The 16,683-nt window shown below is 44.8% G+C and overlaps 3 protein-coding genes across 9 annotated transcripts; 1 reads left to right on the top strand and 2 right to left on the bottom strand.

Moving 5' to 3' along the window:
- Positions 1-3,586: 3,586 nt before the first annotated feature.
- On the bottom strand, positions 3,587-6,847 carry LOC120681854 (trafficking protein particle complex subunit 2-like). Of its 3 annotated transcripts, none has more exons than XM_039963495.1 (7): positions 6,662-6,834; positions 5,926-6,124; positions 5,283-5,400; positions 4,791-4,876; positions 4,604-4,665; positions 4,419-4,504; positions 3,587-4,002 (listed from the first exon to the last, which is right to left on the bottom strand). In XM_039963495.1, the coding sequence occupies exons 3-7, from the start codon at positions 5,361-5,363 to the stop codon at positions 3,910-3,912; spliced, it is 408 nt and encodes a 135-aa protein (XP_039819429.1). In that variant the 5' UTR covers positions 5,364-5,400; positions 5,926-6,124; positions 6,662-6,834; the 3' UTR covers positions 3,587-3,909. The 3 variants fall into 3 exon arrangements, with proteins under 3 accessions (XP_039819429.1, XP_039819428.1, XP_039819430.1); XM_039963496.1 differs by lacking the exon at positions 5,926-6,124 and having other exon boundaries at positions 3,596-3,857; positions 3,895-4,002; positions 6,662-6,847; XM_039963494.1 differs by lacking the exon at positions 5,926-6,124 and having other exon boundaries at positions 6,662-6,847.
- A 139-nt stretch (positions 6,848-6,986) lies between these two features.
- LOC120681852 (dol-P-Glc:Glc(2)Man(9)GlcNAc(2)-PP-Dol alpha-1,2-glucosyltransferase-like) lies at positions 6,987-11,001 on the top strand. Of its 4 annotated transcripts, none has more exons than XM_039963489.1 (8): positions 6,987-7,350; positions 7,913-8,001; positions 8,075-8,408; positions 8,775-9,036; positions 9,167-9,295; positions 9,409-9,613; positions 9,963-10,105; positions 10,174-11,001. In XM_039963489.1, exons 1-8 carry the CDS (start codon positions 7,261-7,263, stop codon positions 10,431-10,433), a joined length of 1,512 nt encoding a protein of 503 aa, XP_039819423.1. In that variant the 5' UTR covers positions 6,987-7,260; the 3' UTR covers positions 10,434-11,001. The 4 variants fall into 4 exon arrangements, with proteins under 4 accessions (XP_039819423.1, XP_039819422.1, XP_039819424.1 ...); XM_039963488.1 differs by having other exon boundaries at positions 9,158-9,295; XM_039963490.1 differs by having other exon boundaries at positions 9,158-9,295; positions 10,185-10,329.
- A 232-nt stretch (positions 11,002-11,233) lies between these two features.
- LOC120681853 (calmodulin-binding receptor-like cytoplasmic kinase 3) lies at positions 11,234-16,269 on the bottom strand. Of its 2 annotated transcripts, none has more exons than XM_039963492.1 (7): positions 16,125-16,269; positions 14,925-15,185; positions 14,230-14,483; positions 13,581-13,746; positions 13,412-13,501; positions 12,575-12,873; positions 11,234-12,017 (listed from the first exon to the last, which is right to left on the bottom strand). In XM_039963492.1, exons 2-7 carry the CDS (start codon positions 15,043-15,045, stop codon positions 11,796-11,798), a joined length of 1,152 nt encoding a protein of 383 aa, XP_039819426.1. In that variant the 5' UTR covers positions 15,046-15,185; positions 16,125-16,269; the 3' UTR covers positions 11,234-11,795. The 2 variants fall into 2 exon arrangements, with proteins under 2 accessions (XP_039819426.1, XP_039819427.1); XM_039963493.1 differs by having other exon boundaries at positions 14,925-15,182; positions 16,125-16,266.
- Positions 16,270-16,683: the final 414 nt, after the last annotated feature.

Raw genomic sequence — 16,683 nt, 5'->3', positions numbered from 1 at the left:
CTGGACTTGGATCAATTGCTGAAGAAGAATAAATATATTACTTCGCGATGGCGCTTTTTGTATGTTATCTATCTTTCCGTTTATATTTTCATGTATCTTTTGAACTGTAAGTTTGTGGACGTCTATATTTAAAACTCGGCCCGGGGTTCGACTCAATCCTAGTTCCGCCACTGAATAGACCCGTTATGCAGGTTTAGCTAGTGCAAACAGGTTTGTATGGCCTGCATTGCGGGAGATGGATTTCAGCTCCATCTTCGGTTGTGCAGCCAGCAAAAGGGCTGGCGTGGCTACCTTTATGGGCTCAACTACATTACACAGTGCAAGCCAATCCACAAACAATGGAAGCCAACCAAATATTATAAGATCAAGTTTAATAGTTTCGCTGGCCGCTAGCCACAACCCACACGATGGTGGTGGGCCCGTTGCTATTTAATGCATAGCTCGCTGCTCAACAGTAGCGGCATGTGCAGCATCTCTTTGCTGGCCGCAGTGGGCGTATCGCGAAACGCTCGTCTGCTTCTTTCTCTTCATTTCTCTCTTATCCACGTAGATACAAGTTGGCTATATAATTAGTCAATCATAATACTTGCTCTAATCTAAATAGAGCAAAAAATAATAATGCAACCAACCAAATAAGGACCTAAACACTTCCAATAGTCTTGGCTACTAGCCTACTACAACTAGTACGGACGATGCCACGAAGAAAATCAATCGTTCGTTCGTGTGATCTACCGGACCGAAGTGTGATGGTTCGGCCCGGAGGAGGACGGCGATGCACGCAAAGTTTCGCCGCCGGCTATCCGGGCATATCTGGGGCGCACTCACCGGTCGCGCTCCATCTCGGCTCCGTCCGTTCGTCACCACACCGCAGCCGAAAGGGACCTGGCGCTCATCTCACCTCACCTCCGCGTCGCGAGACGGGACGACCCGGCACGTCGCGTCCAAAAGAGGCGAGGTCAAGTTCAAGCTACCCAGCGGGTCGCCGACCGGCCCGCGTGCCGGTGGCGGCGGCGGCGCCGCGCCAGATCGGACATGCACGCGTGGCGCGGCGCGGCGGGCGGGGGTGGAGGCGTGGGCGTGGGCGCCGCTGCTTTTCCTGGTGCCCCGTGGCCCCTGCGATGGCCCGGGCGAAAAAAGTTTGACGAGGCGCGGCGGCATCCGGATCGGGGAGGAAAGGAACAGGGCTTTCCGTGGCGTTTTATTTGTTTGTGCCCGCTCGCTTGTCGTATCGGCGTACCGTGACGCGTCGGCGGCGTCGCGCTTAGCCCTGAAGAGGGAGAAGGGGGTGATCGGGTGAGCGGCACGCCTCGTGTGGCTTCGGCCTGCTTCGAGACTCGACAGTGTTCCGAGCTCGAACTAGAGAGTGGATGCTGACCTTTCTGTTTTGGTGAGCGGTGAAGTTGTGGGCTTGTGGCATGCGGTGGAACCGTAGTTGCCGATTCGCTTCAGACTCAGACCGAGGCACCGAGCGGAAACCGTTGGCGTCAGCCAGTGGGGAAGTCACTGCCTTTCTGGGCGCACCTTTGTGCAGTAGTGTGCCCTAGTGGCTTTCTAATGAAGAACTGCATTTTGCTCCGCGTAAGCCGTGTGATCGGGTCATCCAAGTCCAACTTCCTCTAGCCTCGACATGGAAGCTCCCTTCCACAAGACCGCAAGCTCAATGCCCAAACCCAGACCAAAGAGCCGGAGACTTTCTTGTACGCAAGCACCACGCATGCCAACGGTTTTGAAAAAAAAAACGCGCACGCCTTTTTACCGCCCTACGCGCATCCGTAGCGCGCTCGCTCGCTCGCATCGCACGCGCAGGCAGGCTGGTCCCCGGTCTCCCGTCTCCCTACCCACCGCCACTACCGTCCACCACCACGAGCCGCACCGAGCGACGCCGACGACAGCCCCGGCGAAACGGGCAGCCCCTTTCGTTTTCTCCAAGGATTTGGTACGGGACGGTAAGATCCGCCGCGCCACGCCTGGCCGCGCGCGCGCGAACTCATGCGTCAAAAAGGGCAGCGGCCAGCGCTGGTCGCGCCGCGCGTGCCGTCGCTCTCCGCGGCTTTAACCCAGAGAATTTCGGAGCGCGACTCCTGTACAGTATCAGTACGCGCGCGCGCTCGTCGCCGTGCGCCCGGCGTGGCGTGCTGCGCGAGCGAGCGAGCGACCGGGGTCCGCCGGCCGGACACCAGCTGAGCACTGAGCCTGGAGACGGCGACCGACGAGCACCCGCGCGCTGGTGCTGGTCTGCTGGAGCAGGAGGCCAGCCGGCCATGTGCCGGAGCAACTGGACCTGAGGACTGCTCCCAGGAACACGGAGCAACTGGGCCAAATATCCCGGTTATTTTTAAATGCGCCGTGCAAATTAATCCCTGGACCCCCGGGAAGCAAGCAAGCAAAGCTGCGGAGCCCGGCAGCCGGGTCATCCCGGGAAAAGCGAAAGACGGGCAGCGGGCAGCACGACGTCTTCCTCTCCCCCCCCCCCCCCCCCCCCCCCCTCGCCGACTGCCTGCGACTGCAACTGGCGCCGCCGTGACGCCACTCGCCACCGCCCACCGCCAAGAGGCTTTGCCCAGTCAAGCGATTGACGGCAACCTCTAATCTCCCGCCCGGCTCTGGAGTTTAGCCGAATCAAGGACTCAGGAGGCGCCTAATCCTCCCGACTGGTGGCGTGAAGGCCACGGGGTCTGGGCTCTGGACGGAGGCGCGCCAGCGCCACATCACATGATTGGCTAGCTAGGGTGGGTGCCTAGCTAGGCGCAGGCTACTGTTGCCGGAAGGGAACAGGCGATTGGCTCAGGATCAGAGAGACAGAGAGAGGGGCGTTCAATTCGTCGGGGTTCGCTCGGCAAGGATCTCCCCCAAGATCCTCTGCTGTGTCGACTGCCACCGGTGTCACGGATCGCCATTCGCCACGCCACGCGCCGCGCTGTTTGACGCTAACCGGCTACTGTTCCGCCTGCGCAACAAGACAGCGGCCGTCGTTGGCGACAGCTAGGAGCAAGTGATCGCTGGTGGTGCGGCATGAGTACAGCGGACTTCGCACGAAGACGCGCGTCCTGTTCTTGACCGACTCGAGTGGCGAAGTCGCCAAGACTGGATCACTGGAGACTGGAGACCGGGCTGGTAGAAAGCGGGAGGGACAAAAACCGAAAAAAGGCCATTTCATGCACACAACTTGAGCTTTCTCTGGTGGACTGGCGCTCATCAAACCTCACTCGAGCGATCTTTCTGCGTGGTGCGAGCAGGCAACGGACACAGCTCGACCGAAAGGTGTTCCTACGCCATGAGATCAAATCAAACAAAGGAAAAAGGGTAAAAGGAGAAGTGAAGTGCTCACAGCCGTATCTGGCCCCGTACAAGGACAAAGATAAATGCTTCCATGTTACTCGTAGATGCACCTTTTAGGCCAATCTCAATGGGAGTGTTATTGAAGTGTCATGGAAATTAAATTTGTTAACATATACCAATAGTATATGGAGAGAGGAGAGAGAAGTGTCATGAAATGTGAGAGGAGTGTCATCACTATGACACTCCACTGACACAGTTCTCAAATTTTCAGTCTTGATAACTGTGTCGATGACACTCCCACTAAGACTGGCCTTACAAACCTGACATGTACAACACAATCCATTCAGGTTTGAATTGCCGAATAATGGAGCAAATTCTCAAGTCACAGTTCATAAGCTATTTGGTTCGGAATAACAACGGTCGATATAGCTCATAACACAAGCCAAAGCTAAGAAGAAAAAAAAACACAGGAAGCTCGGACTTGTGTGATGGGCAATAAGCCAATAACATTCCATTTCAGCATTTCCCAAAGAGTCGAGTAACGAGGACACGAGAAGATGGCGAACAATGGATTTTGCCTCCTCTGCTGCCTGCTTCTACATTGGCTTATAAAACCTCCATGCCTGCGTACTACAGGTACTTCCTTGCGAGGGCCCTGACCTTGGTATCAAAATGGGAGGATGTGATGCGAGAGCCAGGCAGGTAAAGTGGGTTGAGGAATATCTGCACAACAGTAAACAAACTTAAAGCATGCTACCAAGAAGAGAACCGTAGGGTGAAGTACGGAAAATCTGAAAACTAGAACGAATTCAATGTACATGTCAGAATTCATCACGGAGACTGCACACAACTATGCATCGGCCCATTAACTTTGCAAGGTACAGAACTAAAAAAGAACCTATGCAATTTTCGAGACCAGTGGCATCACTATCATGAAAAAATTCAGATAAAGAGAATTACAAAAGATGACCAGCTACTGTTGAAAATGATATCCGCCACAAACAACAAGATAAATAGAGGCATCAGAATTGAATATCATGTCCATACATAGACATGAATGCATACTTGGTCCAGCACTTACAAATCTAGAATGCAGTGGGGGGATTCTCCTTACTGTAGATGACCAATAATTGTCTTACCTTGATGTAAAGTTCATGGACCTCCTGAAAGAAGCTTTTTATTCCATCTTCACTGCGTGAGTCATGAAGCAACATAAATCTGGTATGTGCCATACTAGCAGTTAAAGAAACAATAAGACCATTATGATCAAACTTTGAAAAATGAAGTTAATGAGTTATAGTCAATGTCACTTTTTGAAGGATATGACCTGCAGTTACATAAACAGACACCACAAGGTCATTGAATCTATCAACTGACTTCAGGAACCTGACAAAAAGAATGTAAAAGACTATAAGTTCCTAGGTGAGGTAAACAATATATAAAATTTTAGATGGATAACTTTGGGTGTCGTCCACATCCTACATCAAATACACAGCCAACATAATACTCACATTGCATTTGTGGTCCATGCTAGGTCCTGAACAACATCTAACGCGGCATGCAGGATAAACTGATGGTGATAAGAGAGATCTTCTTTCTGCCACAGAAAGCAAATGGCAAGATTACACATAGATCTTATTAATTTATATGGATATGTCGCTTCAGAAAGGGAAAAAAACTGCCAAAAGGATCCAAGTTGAAACTACAATTGTATATATCTGTATACAGTAATACACACTACGACTTTGGTTTAAACAAATGAAATGTTAGAAAAGTAAACTACTCCACGAAACAGTTAGCACTTGCTCTTTAGGGATGGTATGAAGAGCCTAAGCCAAAATGAATTGTGTTAATGTCAATTTTCATTACATACCAATATATCATATCAACAAAACAAAATAGTTCATGTCATGAAGGAAAATGAAATGTTATAGATATAGCCATATAGCTAAGTGTAATGTGAACCCAATGTATAGGAAGGAACTAAAGTCCAAGGTACGTACTTTTGGTGCAGATCCAACTTCTGCCTCGTAGATTGGTATGTCATTCTTACAGACAATCACAAAGCATGCTGTACTTGCCATTCCCAACAGCAACTAGATTAATTTCACTCCAGCAAGACTTCAGAGGTCACAAACAAAAGGGCATTAGATATATAAACAGATTCATCAGAAAATTTCAATGCAGCTACTCTAGCTCCACAAGGATGGAATTATACAATTCAAACAAAGAATGAACAAATGACTATAGATGGTCATAAAACATGAATCTACAGCTCTACATCCGTGGTAGTCTTATCAGGAACTATGCGCATGTCTTCTGTTTTCGTATCTAAGAGGATTGAATCGCTACTTTCTCAAGAACACGCAGGAGAGCTGCATATCTTAGAATACAAGTTCTCGAAAGTTGAGTACCACACGAGCTAGGCACTTAAGTGGAAACTTTATGTTCTCTCCATTCTGCTAGGTCATGGAGTTTAGTTTTTAGTGAACCCTCTGCTGTTCTTACTCGAGAAACTTTTGTATCAAGACCTCAGAACACTTATGTTTTGTTTCTACAAAATTGGGTTTCTTTGTGCTAAAAGAAATGGTAGTGAAAAAATATCATTTTTCTGCAGAGATGGTAGAGATTGTAAGGCAGACTCACAAGGCTCATATAGTTTTGCATTTCTGCTAATCAAGCGATCAGGTGGAATAAAACCTTAGCAGCCCAAACAATCCCTCATCAAGTCTGGGCGAGTTTGCAATTGGAGCCCAATGCAGAAAATTCTTGGTTTCTAAGCTGTTCATCAATTGGTGGTAATACGATGGTTGCCAATTGATGTTGGACTGAAGGTATAAGTGATCTATGAAAGATTCAGATGTCAGGGACTGCGCAAAAGGTAATTGGATAATTGATAACCATTATATCAAAGAAAACTGCTTCAACAATTGGATTGAAACTGACCTAGAAACTAATCATCAGTCCTAAGTTTCTCTATGAGAACCCGAAACCTATCAGATAAGATATCTGAATATTATTCTACTTCCATTGATCCCCACTTATATAGTCATGTCTCCTAGCTCCGGTGGCTCCGCCGGATAAGGTCCTAGCAAAGCCAGTTCAAGCTCCGCAATGATGCTCTGTTAATACATATACCTCCACTCATTTAGCTTCGGTGGATCTTACGAGCGCCTTTCCCGCCCACGTTTGGCATAACAAAATCTAGCAAAGAAATCGCCATTTCTAATTAAGGTTCCTTGGCCTCCTACTAACGCTGAGTATTTACGCAAATTCTCCACGGACGCAGGAATAACGAAACGGCGAAATTCCACCCACAAACTAACCATTAAAAACCAGCAAGACACGGGACTCGGCATAAAAAGGAGCAGTGGTAGCTCACATGGAAGCAAGTGTCGGTGAAGACCGCAGGGGCGCAGCCTCACCGCCACAAAACGCCGGAGCGCTGCCGTCGTCTTCGCACTCGGGGTCGGGGATCAGAAAGTAGATCTGAGCTGAGAGCGCCCGAGCTCCGCTGTCTCGTCTCTTCTCTTCCCCGTTCGCGACGCGAAACAGCCTTAACTGAATGGCTGTGGGCTGATCTTTCAAAAAAAAAAAGGCTGGTGGGCTCTCTCCCCAAACAAAAAGAATGGTTATGGGCCAGGCCTCCAGGAAGTTGGGCTGGGCCTATCTTTGTGGCCCAAAATCGCTTGTCGAGTCCGAGCCGAAAGCCCGAATCTTCGAGCCGGAGCCGAGCAACGACGATCGCTGCGGGCTCCGGCGGCGGCGAGACCACAGCACCGCCGCGTCGTAGAAGCCGCCCGCCGGGTCTTATTACGCGGGATACTGCTCCTGAGTCATTCCCGACGCTGGGTCTCTTGCGCCGCAGCCTCCGACGGTCTCGTGAGTCGTGAGGACTGAGGGAAAGCATCCACGGGCGCAGGGCTGGATCTGAAGAGGAGTTGCTGACAAATCGGAGGGCCGAGCCAGCCGTCTCTGCGGATGGGAAGGCTGGTTGTCGCGGCGGCGGTGGCCGGATGGGCGATTCCGATTGCGGCTTTGGTTAACTTGGTCGTGCCAGAACCATACATGGTGAGTTCCTTCTCTTACAAGGACTCTACGCGTGCTCAGTGTGCTTCTATGGAATGCTATTTCATCTGGTCTCGGTGGCCTATTGAGGATGGAAGCAAAAAAATTGAGTTAAACCAGTAGCTAAATGACTGGCTATGAATTGTGTGCTTATGGGAAATAACCTCACTAAGTGTTTGGATGATACACCTATATCATAGAAGTTGTCAAGCCGATTTCATTTCGTGAATAGTGCAAAGACACTGGTGTTTGATGCTTGTTTTTTATACATGCAAATACAAGGGTGAGATGTGCAAAAATGTTGGAAATGTTTTTCCATGCAGAAACACAAGTAAATATTCCATACATCATAAATCATGGCTTTCTAGAAAATGGAGTTCTCAAGACTTTGTAAGTCGAGCAAGGAGGTGGTGCTTTGTGATATCTACATTTGTTAGGAACTATTTTGTGGATTGGTAGTGGTACATTTGCCTTATTTGGTTTCGATAGCCTAGAAGAAACAAAAACTTTTGTGGTAACCATGAAAAAACATTCAGTCACATGCTAACCCATGCCTTCTGTTTAGGATGAGATCTTTCATGTTCCCCAGGCACAGCAGTATTGTCATGGAGATTTCTTGACGTGGGATCCCATGATCACCACCCCTCCTGGCCTGTGAGTTTTGACAATTCCTTACTGACTCAAGCTCAAATTTACCTCATGATGGATTTTTGTTGCAATTTTGCAGGTATTATGTTTCACTAGCATATATTGCTTCTTTCTTTCCTGTTGCTTGGATGTTTCGGGTAGCAGAAACATTTGATGTACTGTGCTCCACAGCAGCTCTCAGATCAACTAATGTTATAATGGCAATGGTCTGTGCTGTTCTTTTTCATGATCTGCTTTTGTGCATCCGGCCAGGAATTGGAGAGAGGAAGGCAACTACATATGCTATTCTTGTATCACTGTATCCTGTTCACTGGTTCTTCAGCTTTCTTTATTACACTGATGTCGCATCATTAGCTGCAGTTCTTGCAATGTACTTGTTCTGCTTGAAGAAAAAGTTCTGGATCAGTGCAATGGTGAGTGCTTGAACAATGTTTCATAGAATTGAGTGAGAAAGTTGACACCTTCTGCTAAAATATACGCTATCGTTGCATTCACAACATAAGCTTATTAGGATCCATAATTTTGTTTGAGACTTCAAACCATTCTCTATAGACTAACCATTTTAATCATAGCTATTTGCTGTACACTATAGATGCCTTGTAATCTGGACTTTGAGTCCTTTTACCCTGTATATTTTGCCTCACTCATGGGAGCATGTACTCCTAGATTGTTAAATTATAGATTTTACCTGCACAGTAGGAACATGTAATCAGGGTTATGATGTTTGCCATAAAGTTGCTGATGATCATCAACTTAAATGAAAATTTTTTGTGCTGCAGTTTGGTTCTTTTTCAATACTTTTTCGTCAGACAAATGTAATATGGATTATATTTTTTGCTGCCAATGGAGCTATCTCATACATTCAAGATTTGTACCCCAAGGACAATGTTTCTCATAAGAGCATTGAAGCAACACATCAGTCAAACAAAGTAGTGTCTAGCAGAGATAACAAAACTACTGCTCAAGGTTTGAGAAGGCGCCAAATTAATAGTCCCATAAGTAAGAAGGTGGTTGTTTCTGAATCTAGTAAACTGTACAACAGTAAGTGCTCCTTCTCCTTTAATTAAGAAATTCACATTTGCAGCTACTGATTCTGTTTTTGATATTACATGCAATAGTTTGATGCCATATCTATGATTTATGGCTAATGAGTAATGTTCAGGTCTTGCAGAGGAAGTTTGGGACATCTGCTTGAAGTTATGGAATTCAAAGTGTGAAGTTTTGATTGCCTTTGCACCATTTGCATTTGTCATGGTGGCGTTTGTCGCATTCATAATCTGGAATGGTGGTATAGTACTAGGTAGATTTTATCTCTCCTTGGTCCTACTTTTAAGTGATTTAAAAAACTTTAGTTATTTGTTCTGTAATAGGTTAAAAATTTCTAAAACCACTCCCTTGCTTTGAGTGATGCAGGTGCTAAGGAAGCTCATGTTGTTTCACCCCACTTTGCACAGTTTCTGTACTTCGGTCTAGTTTCAGCTGCTGCCCTCCTACCATGGCATTTCACTCCCAGTCAAATATTGGACTTGTTCCACTTATCTGGAAAGAATAAGACCTGTAGTTTTCTGGCAGTATCGATGGGTCTTGGTTTAAGTTTCATTGCTGTACATTTCTTCAGGTTTGTTACCTAGGCACTTCCTTCATGTTGGCTTTTTTAATCCAAGTATGAGAACTGCCACAAGTTCTTCCTGCTGAACCTTTAGATGCTTATCAGTGATGGCTCATTATTTTGTTATAAAACCATAATGAAGCAAACAATAATGATGCCAAAAGCAAAAGGAATGTAGCCAAATAGTTTCACTGTCATAAAGCTTTATTTTAAGTGCGGAACAAGAGTTGTGGTGAAATATATGCCACAAGAATCTTGATCATCTCACCTTTCTCTTTTAGTCAGACAATGATGTCCTTCATCTTCTGTATTTTTTGTTTGTTTTCCCAACTTTTAACAAACCCACCTTTTGATGCAGCATTGCTCATCCGTATCTTCTTGCTGACAATAGACACTATACCTTCTATATTTGGAGGAAGGTTATCCAAGTTAACTGGATGATGAAGTACATGTTGATTCCACTATATGTGTACTCATGGTTCTCAATCTTAAACATCTTAGGTAAGTTTGTTTTACTTATAAGTAGGATTTTATAATGAACGGTATGTTCTAATTTTCTTGTCTCACAGGGAAATCTCAGACGAGGGTTTGGGTGCTATCATTTGTTCTGTCAGTTGCGCTAGTCCTTGTACCTGCCCCTTTGATTGAATTCAGATACTATACAATTCCATTTGTCATACTGGTTCTTCATTTTCCAGTAATTGGCAACGGCAAATTGCTCGCTCTGGGGTTACTCTATGTGGCTGCTGACTTGTTTACCCTGATGATGTTTCTGTTCCGACCATTCCATTGGGAACACGAGCCTGGGACACAAAGGTTTATGTGGTAGATTCGGATGAAGCACGCGAACAGAACAGGCTTTATTTTACCATAGTCTTGACGGAACTTCTAACAGGGCAGTTAAGCATAAGTCTGTTTGGCCTATTGGGATCATTGCATGAATCTATCGGGAGAAACCAAAACAACCGTGTTAGTTTGTTTTTCATGTCCGCTAGGTGTTTCAATTAGTCATTACACAAGTCAAAATTGGGACCAGATACGTTTGTTAATTGCATGGCTTTCAAGGGCAACAGCAATGCAAGGAGTACAGTGGCACACCACATGTGCATGTAGAAGTGTTACTGACAATTTTGACGGTCCATCTCAGCTGGCTGAAGGAAGAAACTTTGCACATGGATAAATGGTTTTAGCTACTGGCTGGCTGGTTGAGAGGATTTTGTCCTAACGAGCGGCTTTAATTGATTGAATGCTTGTACTATTAACCGATACCATCTGGGACCTTTGTGCGTGTGATGGTTTCAACATTTGTTTTGAATTTGGGTTTTGGTTGCATCCAAGGTACTGTTTGGTTGGCAAACGCAAATGCTAACGGTAATGAGATAAGATTACGCTGCAAATGCCAGAGATGTATCAGAATACACGTTTTGTTTGGTTCTAGATCGACGTGACATCCTCTGTGGTGTTATCCCATTCCTCTGCGTTACGACTTACGAGCGATATCAGCTCTCTACTAGCCTGTATCTGATTACGCGGGATTCAATTACAGAACAGATTCGATTACAGAGCGGCTGAAACAAATGTCAGGCAACACAATCAGATACCTGTTGTAATCAGTTAGTGTTACATTCACCATAACCAAACACCACCCAAATTGACCTATTTACCACGTTGGTTGTATATGTTGGACTTGTTTCTCCTAGGCCAAATTTTCATTATAGAATCCATAGACAATCCAAAGAAGGCGTTACACATTTGCCAAGAATATGGCATAAATGACAAGCGAGGAATTATAATTTGCAGCTTCTCTTATATCTAGCTATATCCAGAACAAGTTAGTGTTCCTTCCTTTCTACCTACTCTGATTTTTCACGTCTTATTAGTTCTAGAAGTCCAAGAGCCACAAACAGGAGCTTTCCTTGAGGATACAGATTGCTGAACAAATTAAATTGATCAATGGGCTCATGCCTACTCAGGGAAATCATCAATTATAGGCCGCTCACTGTATGGCACATTGATCTCCTCTATAGAGCTGATATACAACGATTTTGCAACCCTGTACAAAATTCCAGTAGTTCACAATCACAAAATTTGCTTTATTTTGTGTGGGAATCTTCCGTCTTCACCAGCCACCAGGACCTGATCTATGTTCGCCCAAGCAAAAAGGGCAACCAGGATCAGATGGTTCAAGAATTCAGAGAGTCAATTCTGCTATCCTTTGCATTTTCGTATAATCCCTTCTTATCTTCCACAGCCCCTCCACGACTTCTTTCATGTGTGGTCTGTCTTCGCGGGTAGGAGCTACACACTGGAACGCCACATCAAAGATTCTGTTCAGTATATTCTCGTTTATTGCTTCAGTTAGCATTGGATCCAGTATGTCCCTAACATTGCCTCTGTTGTATTTATTGAAAGCCTGTATCAGCAATAGACTGAGTCTCAGATATCTAAAACAATAGGATACAAATGACAACAGAAAAGGCCCACTTAACAACTACTACTAGCAAAGCCATTATCATGGTGTTTGTAACCCTTTCGAGTACATTTATAGTGAGTCAACCTAGCTTCGTGGTTGGTTTAAATTGTGATAAATTATTAAATCGCCAGTGAAGAAATGAACTAATGCTGTAATGCATGCACACCGCCTGAGCGAGTCAATGAAAAAGCACACATGAGGCAGAGGTGCATGAAAAATTAACCCACAGAATGAGCTCGAATTTATCTCTTTAACTCTATAACATACTTGTTTCAACAATTGCTACTCCATGTTCATTCTATTGGTACAATTTTCTCTCAGTGTTCTAACTGGCCCTCAGACCTATGTCTCTTGGAGATATCACTTTGGTGGAACTGAAAGGACCTTGTCCTACATACCGAATTCATCGATAACAAAGGAATCTGAGATAAAGACCTCAGCAGAAACATCAAAGGTAAAATTGGTATGAGTGCAAGAGTAGGGTAGTGAATACATACCCATCTCACTGTAATCCTTTCTGTTGCACCCCTCCTGACCTCAATAGGACGACGGCCTGAAAGAATTTCTAGGAGCAAAATACCATAAGAGAACACATCGCTCTTGATTGTAAGATGGTTTGTCCTCAGATACTCTGGATCTACATAGCCAGCAGTTCCTCGCACGTCAGTCTCAATCTGTGACTGTCCTGGCTCAGTAGGACCTGTTCTTGCAAATCCAAAGTCAGCCACTTTGGCCCTGAAGCCTTCTGTGAGTAGAATGTTTGATGACTTCACATCCCTGTGTATTATGGGCTTCTCTAAAGGCAAAAGAGAACGGCAGGAAACTATGAGTTAATAAACTTATGCAGGTTGTCAATAGGAGTGAACAAAACAGAATCTTCCTGTTATCTGGATGCATAGCACATCAAGACAAAAATAAATCTGTTACAATAGCTTTTTTTATCTGATAGAGTTATAATTTTACATATTCAGGACGTTAGTTCATATGTTGTATTATATCGAAGACCAAAAGAGTTTGATCAAACACAAATCTGGTCACAGGTTCTTATGGCCTATTTGAATTGGATGGTTGTCCTCTACAAATTTCAGATTTAGTTCAAATTTGAACTAAACTCTAAGGAACCAGATCCCAATCACCCTATCCAAACAGGCATTGTTAACAAAAAGAAAATATTCTCTTCAAAAAAAATGCCCTAGGAATGATGGTCATTATGTTTTCCTTACTGCAGCTGTGAAGTAGTACAAGTGCAGAGTCGGATCAAAGAAAGGCAGAAGAACAAATAAGTCGTATTTAACTAAATTGCTTGATGCTTAATAAAAGGAAACTAAGTGTACCTGCGTATAGATGTAAATAAGTCAATCCATGGGCAACATCTATAGCAATTTCAAGTCGCTGATTAAATCCCAAAACTAGACCATGTTGACCTGAAATATGATTTCAAAATACCAGATTAAACATTTTTTGAAGGAATGCAAGAAACTAACAATCTGGTTTGCAGCTTACAATCCAAATGCTCCCTAAGAGTGCCATTTGATACGTATTCAGTTATGATAAGCCGTTCATTGGCTTTCTCAATATAGCCAAGCAACTGGACCAAGTTCCTGTGTTCAATATTTTTTAGCAATGTTACTTCGTTGCTAAACTCAGCACGTAAAGAAACAAAATGTTCCTGCAAGATGAAAACATATCAAAACCATAGTTCATGCTGCAAACAATGGCTTTGAGTAAAATTGCCAGTGCAAAAAAGAAACATGCAAACAAGCATATAGATAAATAAAGACCAGCGCATAACATTTCCTCCATTGCTGGAATAAAGAATGGAATATGAGTGCATAGTTCATCAAGCATCACCTATATACTGTTCTTTTGGTCTATGAACATTTATCATTTAGTGGCCATACCATCTATCTAAACCTGGATTAGCTCACTCTATAGATCAATCTTGATTCCACCCAAATATATTGCATATGAATGTGCGCGAGTGCAAGTGAGCAACTGTGCGTATAGAGAAGAAAGAGTAGAACATAAGCTTCAACAGTCTAAATAAGGCTCCACACAAATAGAGCCTCCATAACTAGGCAACATGCGGACTGAAGTTAAATCATTGTAGCAAGGAAATTTGCAGTATAGTTGCGTGGACAAAATAAGTTACCTTCTTAGCCCTTTTAATAGCTATGACACGTCCATCTCGCAGCTCCGCTCTGTAGACCTTTCCAAAATAACCTTCGCCAATCATCAAGGTTGGCGAGAAGTTATGCGTCAGTTTAACAACATGTTCAAGACTCAGGTTTAAAGGCTCGTTTCTACTTGGAGGCGAAGACAATGAAAATCTAGATGGACTTGCAGGTACTCGAAGCGGGCTTGCAGGAATTCTATCAGAAATTGACCTCATTTCAGAAGAACTCACTGAAAAAACAAAAGCAATATGTCACAACCGATGGTGAGTGTTTTGTACCACCAGAAAGTACAAATGTGTCTCTTGTGCTACCCCCTCTGTTCCAAATTATAGTTCACTTTGGCTTTGTCCGAATTCAAATTTGGGGTGTCAAAAACAGCTGAAATTGTTTAACTTTGACCAAGTTTATAGAGAAATATAGTATCTACAATATAAAATAAATGCACTATCAATACATATTTCGTTGTGGATGAAACCAATTTGATATTGTAGATGTTGATTCTTTTTTCTATAAATTTAGTCAAAGTTAGATAAGTCTGATTTAACAAAAAACTGAAATGAACTATAATTTGGAACGGAGGGAGCAGTATTAACTTCATCCAACAAGCAGGTTAGACATCGCTGTGTCAAGAGGTTTTATCATGATCCCACAGATGTCATTTTTAACTTACAGGAATCGGAATGTCCTGCAAGAACATGAACTTCGCTTCCATCCTTCCTTTTTGAGCCAAAACAGGTGCAGAGGGACTCAAAACACACAAGAAACATTCCCGCAGTTGTGGCGACTACCATAACGCTACCTGTCTTCAATCCTCGAACAAAGGACAGCAGTGTGCTTCATTTGTACTTGATTCCTTTACATGAGCACATCATGGAAGGAAGCTGTCTTATATGACTATTGACTCACAGTAAATGTTGTCCTCCTTTCCCTTCTAGTAGGTTCAATCAAAACAGAAAAAAAAACTAAATCATTCAGTTTATCAACTTATGAATGAGATACAAAATTAGCTACTGTAGTATAATATGAGCTGGCACTTGATATGCTTATATCAACAAAGTATGCACAAAACATGCATTTGATTAGGCTAATTTCCTCTGAGTAAAACCAGAGGGTAAAATGAAGTAAGCAGAAGAAATATTTACCGTCTAGAAATGGAATAGTTCGATTGTAAATGCACATAATATTCTGACCTATGAATTCCTTTGCCCTGCTAATTTGCTGGGCACTATGAATAAGTTGTCTTTGCCTCTAACAAAACCGTCTATATTATCAATATTCTTAGCAGAAGCCTCAACTATGCATTTATTGTACAAGTACAATAACAATACTGCTAGAGGTCCTCTACATATTCAAAGCAACAAAAAAAGAGAAGTAGGAAAAAGATGTCGTTAGTCGTTTCTGTCAAATCTATCCGTATCTGTCAGATGATAGTTGATCATGCACCAGAACAAGCAGGTACAAGAAAAGGAGAGAGGAAACATTTCGGCCTCAAATGGCATATACTACAAATTACCAAACATGGTATCCATTGCTAATAAGAGCAAAACTGTTGCTTCAGGAACATAATCAAGTGGTCAAGCCCGCAATCCGATCAAGCGAGAGACAAGCTGCCGGATTCTGCTTCCTCGAATCCTTGTTTCCACAACAAGCATAGTATGCCGCCAATCCTATTTCCTATACCACGGAAGGTCCGCCAAAACACGACCAGCAACGAACCTGTTTCTGCTAGTCTGCAATCCACCGAAACACAGACCAGACAGCAATCTGAAGTCTGAACAGACAGCAACCAATCGCGGGAACAGAACACACAGTTGGAAGCCGAGTCCTGGAACTCCGGAAGCTCCGGCAGGAATGTTACGCGAGCACTCACCGGAGAGAAGAGAACTCGAGCTCCGCCGCAGCCGGCCGGCCGATGCTCCCGTCCCGCCGCCCCACCACTGGCCCCACCTAAACCGGCAGGCACGACTCGCGGGGGAAGGAACGCTCGGACGGAAATGGCGAAGAAGGGTTCCTCTCTTTCTCTCTCTCAGGAGTTCCCTTTTGATCTGATGGGATCTTCGCGGTGGGCGCCCCCTTGCTGGCAGTGGAAACCGTGTGCCAGGACCGGGCGGCGGGAGGCGGAGGAGAAAGTGAGGCGGGGTCGCTCGAGACCGACGACCGGGAAGGGAGACTGGTAAACGACGCCGACGCGCGGGATATTGTATTGGTGGGCGGCTTGCTGCCAGGTGGGACCTGGGGCCCGCGCGACGGTGGCGGGGCGGCGGGTTGGTGGGGCGCTGGCGGGTGGGGCCCCGGCCTCGGTATTTCGGGAGTGACGAGGAAGGCTGGCGGGGCTCGGACGCTAGGTTGGGTCGATCGAGTCAACGCTGGAGACATTTCTCGGTCAGATCAGCAGCTCAACAAATGTTCAACGGCGGCTCCATCACAAC

Source organism: Panicum virgatum, chromosome 7N (assembly GCF_016808335.1).
Source record: "Panicum virgatum strain AP13 chromosome 7N, P.virgatum_v5, whole genome shotgun sequence".
NCBI lineage: Eukaryota > Viridiplantae > Streptophyta > Magnoliopsida > Poales > Poaceae > Panicum > Panicum virgatum.
This window is presented reverse-complemented; position numbering and strand designations above follow the sequence as displayed.

What these genes read in the sequence shown, in the direction of transcription:
- LOC120681854 (XM_039963494.1), bottom strand. Translation starts at nt 5,363, where the DNA reads ATGGCAAGTACAGCATGCTTTGTGATTGTCTGTAAGAATGACATACCA. An exon ending in TGTTTATGTAACTGCAGGTC is followed by an intron (nt 4,505 to 4,603) that starts ATATCCTTCAAA and finishes CTAGTATGGCAC; the next exon opens with ATACCAGATTTATGTTGCTT. An exon ending in TCCATGAACTTTACATCAAG is followed by an intron (nt 4,003 to 4,418) that starts GTAAGACAATTA and finishes ACTGTTGTGCAG; the next exon opens with ATATTCCTCAACCCACTTTA.
- LOC120681852 (XM_039963488.1), top strand. Translation starts at nt 7,261, where the DNA reads ATGGGAAGGCTGGTTGTCGCGGCGGCGGTGGCCGGATGGGCGATTCCG. An exon ending in AGTTCTGGATCAGTGCAATG is followed by an intron (nt 8,409 to 8,774) that starts GTGAGTGCTTGA and finishes TTTGTGCTGCAG; the next exon opens with TTTGGTTCTTTTTCAATACT. An exon ending in GAATGGTGGTATAGTACTAG is followed by an intron (nt 9,296 to 9,408) that starts GTAGATTTTATC and finishes TGAGTGATGCAG; the next exon opens with GTGCTAAGGAAGCTCATGTT.
- LOC120681853 (XM_039963492.1), bottom strand. Translation starts at nt 15,045, where the DNA reads ATGGTAGTCGCCACAACTGCGGGAATGTTTCTTGTGTGTTTTGAGTCC. An exon ending in CTATTAAAAGGGCTAAGAAG is followed by an intron (nt 13,747 to 14,229) that starts GTAACTTATTTT and finishes TTCATCTTGCAG; the next exon opens with GAACATTTTGTTTCTTTACG. An exon ending in AAAGGATTACAGTGAGATGG is followed by an intron (nt 12,018 to 12,574) that starts GTATGTATTCAC and finishes TTGCTGATACAG; the next exon opens with GCTTTCAATAAATACAACAG.